The sequence below is a fragment of the Leptodactylus fuscus genome, chromosome 2 (assembly GCF_031893055.1).
Source record: "Leptodactylus fuscus isolate aLepFus1 chromosome 2, aLepFus1.hap2, whole genome shotgun sequence".
Lineage (NCBI taxonomy): Eukaryota > Metazoa > Chordata > Amphibia > Anura > Leptodactylidae > Leptodactylus > Leptodactylus fuscus.
The window spans coordinates 246,433,189-246,445,597 of record NC_134266.1 but is presented as its reverse complement, the minus strand read 5'-3'; the positions used below and the strand labels follow the sequence as shown (position 1 = coordinate 246,445,597).

Below are 12,409 nucleotides of genomic sequence, written 5' to 3'. Positions count from 1 at the left end.
ATTTCATAAAACACGTTGTGACCTGAAGACGGAAACTCTTATGAGCTCATAGTGGTACAAATGTAGTATAATGGAAATAAAATGAATTCTAGGGGTATATGGGTTCATGTATTAAAGGGTTTACTAAGGATGGAAAAACTGCACTGGACGACCTGCAGACTATGGAGGAGAACTTGCCGTCTGGTTCCCTCCCAGTTATACCAGCCAAAGTACCAGCAGCAAGACCTCCCCATGGTAAACGAGCCAAGAGAGGACAAAATAGAAGACTCCATGATCCTGTAATACAATGATTTTTCTTATTATAAGATTTTTTCTTTGTTCCAGTATCTACCACATTTTTTGCGAAACGGGACCTTATATCAAAAGTAGGCCATTTTTAACGTCGCTCTACTCCTATGCTCTCTTTACTATGCTGTAGAGTTGACCGGCCAAGCCACCAACACAGACTCCTCTATTTTTCCATTGCCTGACTCCGGCTCCAACTCCTCCAGGACTTCTTATCCATGAAAGAAAGCTAGTGATTGATTGCAATGAATATGTAACCATCTGTACATCTAAATAATTCTACAATATTAATAAGTCTACAATATAATTTAAGGGAGTCTTTCAGCGCAAAATAACATGAAGATAGACTCCGTAAGTGCAGCCCTTCCAGGTGACCTCATCGAGCATGTGAGGTAGTGTGTACTGCGCCCCTTAAGATTTAGTGAAAGCCGAGCTGGGATAGAGGACTGTCCTCCTTCTTTTAGTGGGTGTGCATTGAAGGCCTTTAGGGGTGTGCAGCCTCACCAAAGAGCAGAATTTCTCTGTAACGGTATCGGGGACAGCAATAAAAAACGCGTCTTTCTAAACTTCATCCCAAGCCCTGCAAGGTACGGCGTCCATCTCCAAATTCTAATTTTTGTGCTGACAGACTCCTTTTAAAAATAATTCATTATTTTGATTTGAAGCCACTGTTGGTGGTGTAATGTCCAAAATTTACGCGTCCGGTTCCCTTTAACCTTTTATTTGACATGCATGGCCAAACTAAGCTTCTCTCAGCAGCAACAGCTAATGGCCCGGGGCTCCAAGATCTGAGCCAGTGTGGGTCAGCTGATCGTTGGTGCGGGCGTCTTTAGAAGGGCGATTGTTACCATTGATTTTGAACATTTGTACTTTCTTATATTTTTGGAATTCTTCACATGAAAAATAATCTGAAGTCTTTACACTTTTAATGCACCACTTCATTGATCCCCACTGCAAATATATTCTTTTTAAATATATATATATTTATTGGGAATTGCTCTCACTACAGGCAAGATTTTATGCACCCACCACCATATTTATTGATGAAATTGACTCAATCTGCAGTCGTAGGGGAACTTCAGATGAACATGAAGCCAGTCGAAGAGTCAAGTCAGAACTGCTTATTCAAATGGATGGTAAGTCAGCAGGCCACCTTTAAGTAGTTTTCCCATAAACACCCCCTCCTCAATCCCCAGCAGTGAGTCTACGATCAGGCACTTTTTCTTTATCCAGAGGTTATTGCATGAAGTTGTTTGTGGAAGAATTCAGCTTTTTTTCCCCTATACAGTGGGTACAGAAAGTATTCAGACCCCTTTAAACTTTTCACTCTTTGTCTCATTGCAACTATTTGCTAGAATCAAAAAAATTCATTTTATTTCTCATTAGTGTTCAGTCAGCCCCATCTTGACAGAAAAAAAACTTTTAAAAAATGTAGATGTTTTTGCTCAGTATTGAGTATTTGCACCTTTTTGATCTAGTACAGCCATGAGTCTTCTTGATGCAACACGTTTTTCACATCTGGATTTGGGCCATTCTTCCTTGCAGATCCTCTCCACATCCGTCAGGTTGGATGGTGAATGTTGGTGGACGCCATTTTCAGGTCTCTCCAGAGATGTTCAATTGGGTTTAGGTCAGGGCTCTGGCTGGGCCAGTCAAGAATGGTCACAGAATTGTCGAAGCCGCTACTTTATGTTAGCTGTGTGCTTAGGATCATTGTCTTGTTGGAAGGTGAACCTTCGGCCCCGTCTGAGGTCCAGAGCACTCTGGAAGAGGTTTTCTTCCAGAATGTCTCTGTACTTGGCCGTATTCATATTGCAACCAGTTATCCTGTCCCTGCAGCTGAAAAACACCCCCATAGCATGATGCTGCCAACACCATGTTTCACTGTTGGGATTGTATTGGGCAAGTGAGGAGCAGTGCCTGGTTTTCTCCACACATACTGCTTAGAATTAACACCAAAAAGTTCAATCTTTGTCTCATCAGATCAGAGAATCTTATTTCTCATAATCCGGGAGTCCTTCATGTGTTTTTTTGGCAAGCTCTATGCAGGCTTTCATATGTCTTGCACTGAGGGGAGGCTTCCTTCTGGCTACTCTGCCATAAAGCCCCGACTGGTGGAGGCTGCAATGATAGTTGACTTTATGGTACTTTCTCCCATCTCCCTACTGCATCTCTGGAGCTCAGCCACAGTGATTTTTGGGTTCTTCTTTACCTCTCTCACTAAGGCTCTTCTCCACAATTGCTCAATTTGGCTAGACGACCAGGTCTAGGAAGAGTTCTGATCGTCCGAAACTTCTTTAATTTAAGTATTATGGAGGCATTGTGCTCTTAGGAACCTTGAGTGCTGCAGAAATTCTTTTGTAACCTTGGCCAGATCTGTGCCTTGCCACAATTCTGTCTCTGAGCTCCTTGGACAGTTCCTTTGACCTCCTGATTCTCATTTGCTCTTACAAGTACTGTGAGCTGTGAGGTCTTATATAGACAGGTGTGTGCCTTTCCTAATCAAGTCCAATCAGTTTAATTAAACACAGCTGGACTCAATGAAGAGTAGAACCATCTCAAGGAGGATAGAAGGAAATGGACAGCATGTGAGTTAAATATGAGTGTCACAGCAAAGGGTCTGAATACATATGACCATGTGATATTTCAGGTTTTCTTTTTTAATATATTTGCAAAAATATCTACATTACTGTTTTGTTTTGTTTTTGTCAAGATGGGGCTGAGTGTACATTAAAGAGAAATAAAATGGACTTTTTTGATTTTAGCAAATGGCTGCAATGAAACAAAGAAAAATTTAAAGGGGTCTGAATACTTTCTGGATTCACTGTATAGTACTTGGCAAATTTGTGAGATCTTCTTCCAGTGGTCTGTCGTCCAAAATCCTGCACCTATATGTTGGAGTTGAAGGGGGAGTAAGTATTATACAGTACTTAAAGGGTGGGCCATTATTTGGAGCAGTCTGTGGGGCGTCCGGGGAGGTGTAAAATTAAGAAAAAAGCATACTCTGCTCTCCCCAGTGCTCTGTTATCTGCTGCTAGTGCGCTTTCTTTTTTGGACAAGGGCCGGGTTGCCAGAAGTTCTGTGTCTGACGTGATCGCTGAGACCTATCACGTAAGCCTGAGGGTTTCCAGTAACACGGCCCATGTACCAGATAGAAAAGGACACCAGCAGAGGACAATGGAGAGTTTGGGACACATGAGTATGTAAAATTATTTTGCTCCTCCTCGGCCTTCCCATGGATTGCTCGTAATAATGGACAAACCCTTTAAGCCTTATTTACTTACTCCCAAAAGCCCTCTATGCTACCTTATTAATAGGTATTTACAGCATATTGCATGGTATATGTTTGCTGTACTTTGCTATATAGTTTAATATAAACCACCCTGCTGAAGCCTAAATGAGCTGTCTTTTTGGCTTCACTACAGGACACCAGTATTTAAACACTGCACCTGATCCTTGCCAAAGCTACCTCACATCCCATCCTAACTTAGTGCTCATCCGCCGTTGGCCCCATTTCACTTTGTGTACCTTTGTAGAAAAAAAACAAACAAAGCCTATTTACTATGTAGGAACCCAGGTAAGCCAACCACAAATTGTATGGAATGTCTATTAAAATTCCATACCACAAATGCCAAGAAAAATTGGCTTACGTGTTTCAGCTGAAAAGCCTTACACATCGCCACATTCCATTTTTATTTTACCTTTTAGCTGAAAAACTTAAAGAGGACCTTTCACCATATCCGGGCACATGCAGTTCTATATACTGCCGGAAAGCTGACAGTGTGCTGAATACCGTAGCTGGTACCGTACTGGTACCGTAGCTCTTCTATGGTCAGAAGGGCGTTTCTGACAGTCAGTCAGAGACATCCTTCTTCACAGCACAGCCTATCGCGCTGTGATGTGAGAGCCGGGAGGAACTCCCCCCTCCCTCCCTGATAATACTCGTCTATGGACGAGTACTGCGAGCAGATGGAGGGGGCGTTCCTCCCGGCTCTCACAGCACAGCGCGATAGGCTGTGCTGTGAAGAAGGACGTCTCTGACTGACTATTCAGAAACGCCCTTCTGACCATAGAAGAGCTACGGTACCGGACCGTAAGCTCTTCACACCGGGCACAGATCGGGAAAGCCGACAGTGCGCTGAATTCAGCACACTGTCAGCTTTCCGGCAGTATATAGAACTGCATGTGCCCGGATATGGTGAAAGGTCCTCTTTAAACCAATTCTTGTAGGCATTTGTTGTGTGGACTCTTAATGCACAGTCCATACAATTAGAGGAGTTTTAACTGGATTCCTAGGTAGTGGCTGCGATTTTGTATTTGTCCAAAGGTAGAGACTAAGGCTACGTTCACATCTGCATCGGAGTCTCCATTGCACAGTGTCTGTCTCAGTTCATTGGAAGGAATAGTCGTGCAAGCCCTTCTTTTTCATCTGGCAATTTCAGGGAAGAAATGGACACTTGAAAGTCCATTATAGTCAAAGGGATCTATCGGAATCTGCTGTTGTCTGTTTTTTCAGGATCCTTTAGGCCTCGTTCACATGGGGTATAGGATGGCGTATTTTGGTCCTGATTTTGACACCGGAAGCCGCGTCAGAATGGGACCAAAATGCGACAGTCGCGGCTTCCGACAGTCGCGGCTTCCCGCTCCGGAGTAGGCCCAAATGAATGGGCCTAGTCCGGAGGGTGCTGCCGCAAGGCGGATGCCTGACGAAAGGGCAGCTCGCTTCTTTTTATCGTGAGCAGGAACGTACCGTACAGGATTCTATAGTGAGGGGGCGAATTCTGACCTGGATTCAGCGCCAAAATCCGCCACCTCTCGCCCCGTGTGACCGAGCCCTTACTGTCCCATCTCATCCAGGCCAAGTGCTTGTATATTCACCTCTTTCATAAATAAGAGTAGGGGGGTTTGACCCTGAGGCTACTTCTTTCTCTTGGTCTCGGCAGACTAGGAGACTTGATACTTATGCCTTTGGGTACATTTTTAGTAATTTTCAGATTCTTCTGGGAAGGAAAGGAACTATATAAGTTCATAGAAATGTACTCCGACATTGTAATTGGACATGGTGATGGGCTTTGGCTTTTTGCACAGAACTAAAGTGCTTCGATGTACAGTAGCTCTGCTTTTGTTCTGCAGACCTCGATATAAAAGAAGTTTAGGAGTGTTTCCTTTAATAACTTTCCATCCCCTTTAGACTGAGAGCGGTAGAGACAGTTATATAAATAACCTGTCTCCCTCGGCTGAGCAATGTACAACAGTAGTTATTTTATGTAAAGCCCTCCAGCATCAGACTTCAAAACCACCGTGCACAGATGCCATTTGAGAAATTGCCTGGGACAGTGTGTTTTATGAATATATACTTGGATGAACCAGCCGAGCAGCGCAGTGAAAGCCGAGCGCCAATGATTGATAGCAAGTGGCCGCACGATTCAAAGAAATCTACAGAACAAAATGTGGTTTTAATAAAGATCATGGTTTCTCCATTGTCAACACCCTTTGTCAGTATAACTCTATAATGCCTGTTGTGTTATTGCAGGTGTTGGAGGCGCCCTAGAAAATGATGATCCTTCCAAAATGGTCATGGTTCTGGCCGCTACCAATTTCCCGTGGGACATTGACGAGGCCTTGCGGAGGAGATTAGAGAAGAGGATCTATATACCGTTACCGACAGGTACTGAGATACTTATAAGGCTCCATGAACAGGACTATGCACATGTGTGGTTTTTTTTAATGGATAGCACACCGGTCCAATATTTTCTTAAGGTCCGAATATTATTATGGGTCCATGAGCATGGGGGCAAAATTCAGGCCTGTAAGGGAATATTTATTCCAAGCAATTGTGCATACAATGAAGGCCATGTTTGGCTTTAGAGAAGCCATCATAAGGCTGATACCTTCACCGTATATGTATTTGCTTAGTACGGAATAAATAAGGCTTTTCCATTTCCTTTTTTTTTGTTCTTGGGACCTCTGTCCTGTATTAGTCCACCAAGGCCCCATACTCCGACTTTTTTGGGGGCTGTATTCTATGTATTCCCTGACATATACCTTTGACTTCTCCACAGGCATAATACATTCATTGTTAGTCAAAAGAAGTGGTGGTTGCCATAGGCTTGGGACTTTAAGTTGCCCATTAGGCCCCTGCTGCTTCTTTTTTTTTTCTTTATAGGCCACCTATATACTTACCGATCCCTGTACCTGCTCATGGCTGCCTCAGCTTCCCCTTCTGCCCTCCAGGGTGCCCCGTGTGTTTCATATCACGTTGCTGGAGCTCCCTGGAGGGAAGAATGGAAAGCGGACCACAGGCCTGCAGCAGGAGTATTTGTTGGGAGAACACCAACAAATACTGCTGTCATTGTACTTTGGGATGTCTTTAGACCCCGGAGTATAATGATAGGAGGCCCAGGGGAGAGGAGCAAACATAAAAACTAGTGTTAGCTTTCTGACGAGACTACATGCAGTTTTCGGCCTCTGTAGTGATGTCACAGACATTACGTGGAGCAGGACAGCGTTGCAATGCATAATGATGCCAGTGTAAAGCCACGTCTATGACGTCATTGAAGAGGACTGTGGCGGAGCCCAGGAGAGGCAAGTACCACTGGTTTTTATGTTTGTCACCTCCCTTAGTCCTCCGATCATTGTACTCTAAAAGACCCCGGAGTACAATACTAGTTTGTGGGTAGTGTACCATCTGTTGTGGCCATGATGGGACATAATACTGTGTGGAGGGGCCACTGTGAACTTTATACTGTATGGAGGCTGCTATGGAACATCATACTGTGTGCAGGAGCCACTATGGGACATAATACTGTTTGGAGGGGCCACTATGGGACATAATACTTTATGGAGGAGCCACTCTGGGACATTGTACTGTGTGCAGGGGCTGCTATGGGACATTATACTGAAGAGGCAAATTTAGGACATTATACTGTGTGTAAATGGGGAGTTATACTGTGTGGGGGCCAGGAAAGTGGGCGCTATACCATGGAAGAGGGGAGGAGGGCAAGTCAAAAGTTTGTTATGTGGTCTAGTCTTTGCTAGTTACGCCCTTGGTCAAAGACTATACTTAAGGCATACAAGGGGTTGGTTTGGCATACCTTTTTTTATTGGATTGGAAAGTATAATTTACTGAATACAGAGGGATGCAGTAAAAAGTTAGCATTTTTATGATGGAAATGTGTTGATGTTGTATGCATTCTATGCTTATACAGTGTCATACGGCCAAAAATTAGGAGGAATTTCTTCTTCCTTCTCTGGCTCTCTGTATGCTTTCCATCTGAAAAGCAAGGTAGAAATTGTGCACTCTGCAGACTGAGCAGGAAATGTAATTATCTAAGTGTCCTCCTCTGATCTCTGCTTCCTATTGGAAACCATGGGAAACAAAATCCTGGCAGAGTCAGCTGATTTCTAAGCAAAATCCATGTCATACTTAGCGGCAGATCCTAGTGTGTGAACGGGCCCTTAGGCTTCCATTAGATGTATACATTGGGAAATAGTCCCAACATATCACAGATCATATACATATCACAGATCAGGGCTGTTTTAACCTATTATGAAGTTCAAAGGATTTATAAGTGAGTCCTCCCCACCCCCCACCATCCAAACACATCAGCTATGTTGTTCTCTCTGCTCCTGATTTTGCACCATTTCTACTCAGCAAAGTTGTACTCCCCTAACCCCGGTCCCACAGGGCTGGCTGCTGCTTTCTCTGGCTTGATGCTCATATGGCTTCCCTGCCATAGACAGTATCAACTGCAGCCTAAACGGTGGAGCATGGAGGTGACAGCTGCTCCACCACTGTATTCAACTTTATCTGCATCCTAAGGATGCAGAAAAAGTTGAAATTGCGACCTGCCACCTTGAACAGCGTTACAGAACCCGAAATGCAGGACCTTCCTGCGTGATCTGAGACGACCTGGTGCAGATGCATGGTTGAAGCAGACATGACCAAAATCAAAATGTGAACTGAGGCCAAACAATTACACAGTGTATCAGTTTTGCTAGGACTGTTTCTTTAAGTCATTTGGTAACCAAGAGAAGTTTTCTCGAATATTTAGCACCTTATCCCCATTCACAGGTCTATATTCGTTCCGTCAGACTTTAAGACTTTTTCTGCTTCAGTAGCAGCAAATTAATTACTTGTGTCAGTGCGGCAGACGCTGGTGGGTGATATTTGTTTTCTACCTCATTGTATGTAAATAAGGAGTACAGTCGTGCGAGTATGAAGAACGTCTTCATCAAGGATTAAAGCAGCGCCGTGTTAACCCCGTCCCTTCTCCACACCTGCGCCGGCTGCTATTTTGTTCACATTTCTACTAAGCATTTCAGATAAGGGATGGTGTTGTGGCCACTACTGTGCTTTTATGATGGATTATAGAGAGTATTTTGTATGTAACTATATAGCTCTATGCGGATGATGTCAGCTGCAGATTAATGTAATAGAGGAGTCGCTTCCATATCTGACGTAGCCCGGCACTGCGGGGGAAACCGCTCCACGCCAATAGATTTCTATTCCGATTGGATATTTGTAAAATGCGTATTTGCAGCTAGCTGCTGGCCAGACAACGGGGGAGACTATTAACTCAGCCTGGGTCCTGGACAAATTGAACTCCTAAAGTGAGGCAGGTTTTTCGGATCCATGGAAGCCTATATTACTTTGGGGGGATGGCGTTTTAGTGTGAACTTTTTCTTAGGGAAAATAAAGTGGCAGCCATCCTTCACGCTGTGGAAAGACTAAATCCATCATTTTTATTCATACACACCCCAGCTTAAAAAAAAATAAAAAAAAATACAGAACCAACATTAAAGCGTATACTTCTGCTTGTTAAAGGCATTGACAAGCCGCTAACTGAGAATATAAATATAGCATTAGATTGTCAGCAGTCTACCAACTTAAAGGGATTGGCTAAGAACCAAGGGTACTGCATAGTGATGACGTATCACAGGATAGGTCATGAGTATCAGATCGACAGGGGTCCAACACCTGGACCCTGCACCAATCAGATGATGTCTTTCAGAAGCTGTATACCGTATTTTTCGGACTATAAGACGCACCTAGGTTTTAGAGGAGGAAAATAGGGGAAAAAAATTTGAAGCAAAAAATGGTAAAATATTTAATATATGGGAGTTGTAGTTTTGCAACAGCTGCAAGGCCACATTGACAGGTGACCCTGCATCTGTACGGGGATGCATAGAGTGGGTTTTTTTGCGGGGCCAGAAGTACTTTTTAGTTATACCATTTTGGGGAATATCTATTGCTTAGATCACCTTGTATTGAAAAAAAAAACCCGGTGGTTTATGACATATGATTTTCTACTTTTATATATATATATATATTCTAGGGACAGGAGGTGATTTAGAACTTTTATTTTTCATATTTGTATTATATATTTTTAAAGGTGTTTTTTTTTTTGTTTTTTTTTTTTTTTTTTTTACTATTTTATTCCCCCCCGGGGGCTTGAACCTGCGGTCACTTGATCGCAAGTCCCATAGACGGCAATACAAGTGTATTGCCGTCTATGGGACATTCTGTCTATTAGTATTACGGCTGGTCATAGACCCAGCCGCAATACTAATACAGCAGTGACAGGCCGGGGAGCCTCATTAGGCTCCCGGCTGTCACCCGAACAGGTTGGCTCCTGCGATATCGCCGCGCAGGAGCCGGCCTGCAACTCTACAGGTACGGGGCCGGTGGGGACCGGCCCCGGGGGAGAAGAGGCCGCTGACAGACTGCAGACCCGGCATCCGCTGTACTAGAGAGGCGGATGCCGGGGAGGGATAGACGCCGGGGCCTGAGACATCGCTCCTCTGCCCTGCCTGAAGCCAGCGGCGGGGGGACGGAGGAGCGGAATAGAATCACTCCTCCCGCTGCTGGCTTCATGCAGGGCAGAGGAGCGCAGCGATGTCTCAGGCCCCGGCGTCTATCACTTGCCGGCATTCGCCTCTCTATTACGGCGGGTGCCAGGCCAGGCACATTCAGACTATAAGACGCACCCTTCTTTTCCCCAAAAATTTTTGGGGAAAAAGTGCGTCTTATAGTCCGAAAAATTGTATGTGGGTAGAAACAGCTCTGTTCCTGTTCAAGTAAATGGAAACAGATCTGCCGTTTCTTGGTGCAACAGCTACAGCAGTGCCTAGGAAACTGGACCCTGCACCAATCAGCTTATTGGTGTGGAGGTCTTGGTTTTGGACCCCCATCTATTATATGACTTAGCCACAGAATAGTATGCAATAGCCCTGGATTTCGGACAGCCTCTTAAGATATTCTGTTGGTACACTGAATATTATATGTCTTTAGTGACATTTCTCATAAACTTAAATCATCTACCAAAATCACTATTTCCCCTTCTTACCAAAGAAATGTCTAATATCTGTTTTGGTGGCGTGTACGTTTACATAGAGAAAGCTTTGTTTGCTTGAATGTAATTTTGCTGCTGATTTGGGTTTGCTAAGACTGCATCTGCATCAGAGTCTCCATTGCAGAATTGCTTCAAGCCTGACTTTTTCGTCCAGCAATAGTCAATGGGGGTCCCTTGGGATCTTTTAGTGTCTGTAATTTCCAGGATCCATTGCCATGTGGTTTTTCATTCTTCTGGTTCTGCGATGGACCAGAATAATAGATATGATAGTCCAGATGTGAATGTAGCATAACTGTGCTGTGACTTCCTGCTGTGTTAGGGGCAGAGAGTGCAGCCTCTCTCCATGTTCTGGCTCTCACCTGTTTACACATCTGCTGTAGACGCCATAGTGAGTACATTGCTGGTGCTTCCAAACAATATTAACAAGAAATATGTGTTTATTTTGCTGGAATGGGGTTTTTTTTTGCATTTTTTATGTTTACAAGCCTCTGAAGATGCAGCAGAATTTTAGTCACCAGGACTGGATTACAGCTTTTTTTCCTGCAATAAACAGAGCAAAGCAGAAGGTGTAAAGCATCAGATCTCCCTGCCATTGCTTCTGGTGCTATAGACTGGAACAGATAGCACACATCATGTCTACCCTTAACTTACAAGACTGTGCTGGCATCCATCATGTATTAGTATGGACGACTAGTATGACCTCCCATATATATGTAGTGCAAAAATGTAACATTGCAGTGACACATAATTATCAGGGCTAAAAAGTATTCCCACTCTTTATTATAAAGGCAAGGTTTTGCTAAATGGCTGTGAGTTGGTTAAGTAAAGTAGCAATACTCACCTCACTCATCTGCTCCCTCATCCCACCAGGGGCGTAACTAAAGGCTTACAGGCCCAATTACAAAAAGCTCACCATGGACCCCCTTTTTACCTTTTCCTCATACTGTCAGACACTCCTATCTGTACCTTTTCTCAGCATTTACATTTAACCTTTTCTTCCCTATCTGGGTACAGACTGCCATGAAGACTAGTTCACAATATGTCAGTGCACACAAACTTCCTATCACTTCCATCACTTATTGGTACCCCCCAAACAGTAATGATGCCCTGTTTTGTGCCACAACGTCCTCTGCAGTATTCCTCCTTGGTTATATGTTGACCAACTGCTCCTTTTGGCATTGCAAGATTAATATTCTCTTTTCTGACAGTGGAAGGCTGTGTAACATAAACCTTATTCATCTGTCTCACTTTAGTGCACCAAACGGCAGGGTAATACATTTACTAAGCACAGACTGCAAGTTAAAGGGGTATTCCCATGATGCTTGTTCACTAACCTGAAGGCTGTTGTGCTCTGTTCACTTCCTGCTTTTCTCGGCACATAGGTGGGCGGGGTTTCACTTGCACGGGATTGGTTGTAAATGAATTACCGCAGTGTGAAGCTGATGTAGCAGAGCTGGATTTGAGTCAGCTTGCATTACATACAGAGGTAACGGACTCCCTATCTCAGCCCTTATCAGCCAAATTCAATTAAACCGACTGATAAGAGCTCAGAAATCCCGGAGCTCTCACCTCCTCTATCTGAGAAGCTCCACTACTTATCAGACCCCCCCCCCCCCTTCCCCCCCCCGAGAGCAGGCAGCTACATCACTTGACAAATGAGCAGATAATCCCACGGGCCATAGAAACGGAGTGTAAACAATGAAGTGAATAAATTAAGATAGCGGCCAAACAAAGCAGTTTTGATAAAGCAATGCATTTAGGAAAAGTCT

General features: G+C 44.0%; 1 protein-coding gene across 2 annotated transcripts in view; it reads left to right on the top strand.

Moving 5' to 3' along the window:
* KATNAL1 (katanin catalytic subunit A1 like 1) overlaps nt 1-12,409 on the top strand; it is a 109,419-nt gene that overhangs the window by 79,649 nt on the left and 17,361 nt on the right. For both annotated transcript variants that reach the window (XM_075265986.1, XM_075265987.1), the window contains exons 8-9: nt 1,295-1,421; nt 5,819-5,953. In XM_075265986.1, coding sequence (XP_075122087.1) covers nt 1,295-1,421; nt 5,819-5,953 — 262 coding nt within the window. The remainder of the gene's footprint in view (nt 1-1,294; nt 1,422-5,818; nt 5,954-12,409) is intronic.